Raw genomic sequence first — 6,673 nt, 5'->3', positions numbered from 1 at the left:
AATACCCTGCTCGTTTCAGTCTGGCTTGCAAGTCACGCCCTTTAGCCTGGACGTGCTGCGCCACAGCTGTGGATCAGTGTGGCGGTGTTGGGGGCATTCAAAGCACTCTGTGCATGTCCAGAGGCGCCCACATCTACAAGATCCAACAGGCGTCCTAGGCAGCTTTCAACCAGTCGCTTCCGCGGAACTGAGCTCTTTAACTCAGAAAGAAAGCCCGCCTTAAAACCCTAACGGCTTGCGAAAGGGCCAGGAGTCGGGACGCCTGCACTATGGCAACCACCTCCGGCCCTGAGACGCGCAACGCCGCGGGAGAAGCAACTCCCTGGAGGTGGTCGCTGCTGGCAGATCGGTGGGAAGGAGGAGGCGGAGAAGGAGGCGGCGGCGGCGGCGCGGACGTCACTTTCCCCGGCCGCATGTTTACGTGGAGATGAAGATGGCGGCGCCGGTGGATCCGCCACGGAGTCCCCAGTCCCCGTAGCGCACTGAGCGCGTCCGGGGTGACAGAGGAGCCGGGGCGGAGGAGTCGGAGAGGGGAGCCGTCCCCTTGGGGCGCCCCCTTCGCCTTTCCGCCTGGCGCGCAGTAACGCTGTTGTCTCTTCGCGCAGGGGCCATGGAGGACGAGGAGAGGCAGAAGAAGCTGGAGGCCGGCAAAGCGAAGGTGAGAAGGGGCGGGAAGGCGCTGGGTAGGAGCGGGCCAAGTAGGACCCCGGGGGGGCTGCCGTCGAGGGAAATGCGTGGCCGTCTCCGGGCTGGATTTAACGGGTGAGAAGAGGTTAAGCTTGCCGGGTCCGCCCCTCTGCTCGCTGTCATGCCTTGGAGACTGAGCGGAATATTAAAGCTCCTCCGGGGGAGAATCGTGCGCCTCCGAGGCGGGCCCTAGCATCCTTCCCGAGCTGCGTTTTTCTTTGTTTGCCGCTTCTCTTTGTGTATGTGCGCGCGCGCTGCGCGGCGTCGATCGCCGCGGGTTTGCTCTTGCTTTAAAAAAAAATTTTAAACACCCCCACCCCCACCCCGCTTTAAAATGTAGGACCCAGCTCGGAGGAGCCTCCTTCCTATTTGTATGTGTAGTAATGTGATTGGCTCGTGACAGCTGTTGCTGGACAGAAACGGACACATGCCTGGCAAATGCCACAGGTGCCAACGAGGAAGGGCTGTGTGTGGCTCTTCTCGTGCCGGATCCGCTGGTCCAAGGGGAGGAAGGGACGTCCCAGGCTTGGCTTGGCTTGGCTTGAATTAATTGCTGCAGGTGTTTAGATCTCGCTTTTCGAATGCATATCCCGGAAGCCTCGTGATATTAAGTCAGAAGTACAGTACAGTAAAGAAAGAAAAACGCGGGCACACATACTTGAAAACGCTGTAGATTAAAAGCAGTAGAGTCCAAAATCTAAGAAGATAAACTAAGACTTCATGCATGTTCCCCACATGTGTAACCAGCTATTGGTCATTTGTGCACCTCTACCCCTCATGCATGTTTGTAAAGAAGTGTGGAGCTAACATTTGTACACCTGATTTCTCTAGTGGTTCAGCTGCAGTAGATGGTTGGAATCTAGCCTGTCTCATGTTTGATGGTGGGATAAATAAACTCAACTAATGAATGACATTCGAAATAATAATCAACCCTTAGGGTTTTTTTCTGCAGCTTTTGTTAGTTATAGCTGAAAAGGATGTTTCTATGTGTAAAGTGCTTGAAAGTTTGATCTTTATAATATTTTCAACTTGCATAGTTGAACTTGCAAGATTTTTTAAATCCTTGCAATAAGTACATCACTATTTATCATGATGTAAAAATACGTAAAAAGGAGGAGACACGTTTGTTTATTCTGACCGCTTGTGTTAGGGTTAGAAACATCATGACTTGCCAAAGTTCCGTTAATGAGTTCTTGGGCTGCAAGAATTTGAATCTTAAACCTCACCTCTTCTTAAAATCTGGAGATGTGCATTAAAAAGTGGAATAAGTGTCATTTTCATTGTATCCTTAGCACCATGATAGATAGGATTTTTTGGTGCTAATGGGTAACAAATTTGCATTAAACAGATATGCAACTCAAATTGCCTTCACACCATGCTTATAAATAATGTAACACAATAGAGGTAGTCTGTCACGCTGTAAATCATACTACCAATTAATCCGTGAAAGGTCAGCTCTTAATCTGTGAAAGGCCAAAGTGAACAGTTTATCCCAAATAACAGAATTTGGAGAGAAAATAGATTTGGATAATGTTAACATTTGCAGTAGTTTTGATATAGAGTACATAATCTAGAGACCCCATCAATGGTGAACACGACACTCCATTTGACACCTCTGAGTATAAAGAACAGATTTGTTTATTAATCTAAGAAATGAATTAGTTGCTCTTCAGCCAAAACTTTCAAAATGGACTACGAAAAGTTGAAAACAAATAATAAATATCTAGGTAAAATGCACTAAACCAACAGATTAAGCAGCAATAAAATCATTTAAATCAATTAATTTAAAATACTCCCCCCTCCACAAATCAATAGATACAAAGGGATAGGGTCTGCAACAAGCAAACCTCCTTGGAACTATTGATCAGGATTCCTCTCCTCGCCTGATCTCTTACAGTACTTGTGTTTAACTTACACATCAAATTCCTATACTGTACTGTTTCGAAAGTCAGGCAAGCTTTTTATTTAAATTTGGGTTGGAGGAAGAGGTTGATAGAGAAGTTCTCCAAAATAATTATTTTCTGTATTCTGTACAGAATATTTTATTGTATATTTTATATGTATATTTTCATTTTCTGGAGGAGAATAGAGAGGCAAATGGGGGAGAAGATTGTGATAGCCCTAATGCCCTCCAGTTGTTTTGGACTACAACTCCCATCATCCCTGATCATTAGCCATTGACTGGGGCTGACTCCCAACTATATCTGGAGGACACCAGGTTGAGGAAGGCTGCTTCAGAGCTCTTCCAGGTCTGGCAGGGAGGCTTAGATAAAGCCTGTCTTGATTCATCCTTTGTCCCTCCTAGATTCTTCATTTCTTGGCATCAACACTGGAGGAGAGATAGATAGCAAGCACCCAGTTTCTCCTTCTGCTCCACCTTGTTTCCCAAAAGTACAGCAAAGATATAAGCTTGCTTCTCAGTCTCCTACCCACATCTGTCATATATAATGTGGCAAGCAGCACATTCTTGTGATAATTTACTAGCTTCTTAAAAGAAGTCATCATAGGGGCTTCAACGCATCTTGCCACTCAGCTGAATGAATGCATACAAAGCTCCTTAAAGTGGCTATGCATGTTTAGAACAAAACAAGTAGACCGCAAAAGATCTCCCACAAATTTACAAGCCATAACACATGAACATATAAACACAACACGGAGCAATTGGGGAACCATCATAAGAAGTAATCAGCTAGCCAAGCATAGAGAGAAGGGGGGGGAATTAACCTACAATATATCTCCATAAAGCCCCATGAGTTGCTGGAGGAAGCCAATCATACTCTTTGACTAAAACAACAAAAGCATTTCACATGAAATGCATCTTTTTCTTCTTGGATTTTCCACCCCGCCCCCCAATTGACAAGTTTTTCCATAAGGGCCACCAACTAAATCTGGAAATACCACTCTTCCATCAAATTAGCTATTACTAATGTCCAATTCGAGCAGATTTTATTTCTTGACTGGCCTAATGAAGCAGCAGATCTGTCTTCATAAAGTATCCTGACAGCATGTATTGTGATCACAGATGATTGCTGTATAAGAAATGTGTAAAAACACATTCCCTTACAACACAGTCCTATATATGCCTGCTCTGAAGTAAGCCCCACTGCCTTAGGTGAGTGAGTGTGCAGCATTAAAGACTTTAGTTGAACCATATTTGCCTTGTGTGTCTTATGTAGGATCACAAGTAGACAAGGTTAGACAAGATTTCCAAATTCTTCCGGTAGGAAACAGAATTGTAAGGTCAATCTAGCAGGATTACTCAATGTCACATGTTCTTTCGCCTTTCTGGGGAGTGATGTGGACTCTTGATAGAGATTATACATAGGTGAGCTGGAGGACTTCCTTCTGCCCTGACAGATCTGTTTGCGGTAAATTTTGTTGCTGTGTGTGACAGACTGCAACCTTGTACAGTGGTACCTCGACATCCGAATGCCTCAACTTCCAAAGGTTTCGACTTACGAAGTTGGCAAACCCGGAAGTATTTTCGCCGCCCGCGCGTTCTGTGCCTGCGCAGAAGCGGCGTTCATGGTTTGTGCATGCACAGAAGCGCAAAATCGCGCTTTGCACATGTGCAAAATGGACGCTACAACACCTGAAGGTTTCGACTTACGATGAGTGCTGCGGAACGGATCGCCTTCGTAAGTAATAATAATAATAATAATAATAATAATAATTTATTATTATTGATACCCCGCCCATCTGGCTAGGTTTCCCCAGCCACTCTGGGTGGCTTCCAACAGAAGTTGAGGTACCACTGTACTTGATAAAGAGCCATGCATTATGAGGAACTTTGGGACAGTTCAGCTGTGTTGAGGATACAATGATCTAAGTCAGGGGTGTCAAACTCAAATTCATCGGGGGCCACATCAGCAGTTTGGTCACCCTCAAAGGGCCGGTTGTATCTGTAGGACTATGTGTCCACTCTTTATTATCATAAATTATTGTCACTGCATTCAATTATTACTGGTTTTTGTAATAATGTAAGTAATAACTAGCTCTGAAAGCAGAAACATAGTCAGAATAATGGCAAGTAGATATTCAAATGTACAATTATTGTACAATTTATTGAAAAATGATTTTTGGTAACAGACATCAAAGCAGGGGGGAGGAGACGGTAAAACAGAAGGGGCAAAGATCGGACCTACAAACAGAAGGGGGAAAGATCGGAGCGTAGCTGTCAGCCAGCATACTAAACCTCCGGAGAGGGAGAGGCGCAGGGAGAGAGAGGAGGAGAGGGAGTCTGAAACGCGCACACTTTGACCAAACTCTTAAAACCACGGCCCAAGTCTGAGATTTGCACACATACCCCTCCCTCCCCCCGTGCTAACGCTTCAAAGCACCTTTTTAAAGGGCTCTTGCAGTCCTTCCTGTCCTCCTTCTGAGAAGCCCCCCCCCCACGCGCTCCTTTTGGAGTACTAGCCGAAAAGCTGCTGTGGCGCAACCAATTTGACATGACGCTTTTGTTTTCACCTCTCCCGTTTGCTAGACTGGTTGTGGCGCGAGGGTGGAGGTGGGGGGAGAGAAAGAGAGCGAGAGAGGAGAGCAAAGACCTGACATCAAGGCGGATGCTTCACTGCAAATCCTAATAATATCCTGCTCCGCGAGCAGGACTCCTTGTTCGGGAGAAGGCTGGCAAGCGGGGAGGCTGCAGCATCGGGGACGAGGGAACGTTGCTAGATTGACCCCGCCACACTTTTTTGGTGGGGGGGAAGAGTACTGGTGGCGGTGGGAAGAAACTCGCAGCCCCTCCCTGGCTTAGAGGAACACAACTTTAGGAACACAACCTAAAGAGCCGTTGCCACCCCACTCCACCCAAAACGGGGGGGGGGGGCGTGCACACACATTTTTTCCCTCAAAAAAAAATCTGAATCTTTCTAAAAACACACACACGAGAGGCAGCTGCACACTCCATCCATCCAGAGAGAGGGAGCCACCCCCACACCCAGGGGGAGGGAGAACGCGAGAAGCAGTGCAAGCCTCTGAGAGAACGCGAGACCTCGCGCAGCTGCTGCTCCTGCCTCAGCTTTGGCAGCGGTGGCGGCGGCTGCTGCTGTTCGGTTGGCGAGCTCTGCGGGCTCCAGCGCCTTCCCTGCCGAGGGGAATCCCCACAAGCTCGGCAGGGCATGAGGCTGGGAGCGCGGCGCCTGACCGCCTGCCCAGCTCACGACTTCCCCTCCGCCTGGACCCTGGGCGGCTCTGGCCCTTTTGCACTCTGTTGAGCTCCTCTTCTGATTTCTGGAGGAGCGGCCGCGGGTGCCTCGGCTTGCCATTGGCTGCCCAGCGCCTGATGTCGGGGCTGTGGGGAGGCGGCGCGGGCTCGGGCCGCCAGAGGATCGCTCCCAAACATGCTGAACTGAAAGCCCCGGAGCAAGTGGTGGGCGCCGCTCTCGCCCTCTTGCCCACGGCTGCGCGCTCCGCCGGGGTCCTGGCCATAGTGGATGCGCCGGCCCTGCTTCTAGAGGGCGGGCCACATGACAAGGTCTGGCGGGCCGGATTTGGCCCCCGGCCTTGTGTTTGACACCCATGATCTAAGTGATCACTGTGCAGAACTAAGCAGAACATGAGAATTTCTACAATCTTTTGTCTGTGTAACGCTGTCTGTGGGTCCTTCCCCTTTCTATTTGGTTACAAAGAAATAGAGAACCATAGAATATTTGCAAGAATGAACTTGATGGCAGAGCCTCATGTATATTATTGCCTTAGTGCAGTAAATTAAGAGACCTCATCAGTTATTTTTATTGTTGTTCTTCTGTGAGCTAACTTCTAGAATGGTCAGAATCCACCCCCACCCCCAATATATATTCACACACTAGTAGTTTTACTACCTTAGAATTCAGCAGTTGCTCCTTACAGGTTGATTATTTATTTCATGGACTATTTATTAAGCTGGTTTTCATTTCCCAAATCAATGTATTTTTCTTATTTTCTGTTCCTTGTCATCTGTAAAGGCAAGTGCAAGGCTGCAGTGATCATCTGTCTTCTTCCT

General features: G+C 47.7%; 1 protein-coding gene across 9 annotated transcripts in view; it reads left to right on the top strand.

Annotated features, from left to right (window-relative positions):
- The first annotated feature begins 393 nt into the window (after window positions 1-393).
- AKAP9 (A-kinase anchoring protein 9) overlaps window positions 394-6,673 on the top strand; it is a 108,021-nt gene continuing 101,741 nt past the window's right edge. For all 9 annotated transcript variants that reach the window (XM_035129723.2, XM_035129721.2, XM_035129719.2 and 6 more), the window contains exon 1: window positions 394-658. In XM_035129723.2, coding sequence (XP_034985614.2) covers window positions 611-658 — 48 coding nt within the window. In that variant the 5' untranslated portion in view covers window positions 394-610. The remainder of the gene's footprint in view (window positions 659-6,673) is intronic.

Source organism: Zootoca vivipara, chromosome 12 (genome assembly GCF_963506605.1).
Source record: "Zootoca vivipara chromosome 12, rZooViv1.1, whole genome shotgun sequence".
In the NCBI taxonomy this organism is placed as follows: domain Eukaryota; kingdom Metazoa; phylum Chordata; class Lepidosauria; order Squamata; family Lacertidae; genus Zootoca; species Zootoca vivipara.
This window is presented reverse-complemented; position numbering and strand designations above follow the sequence as displayed.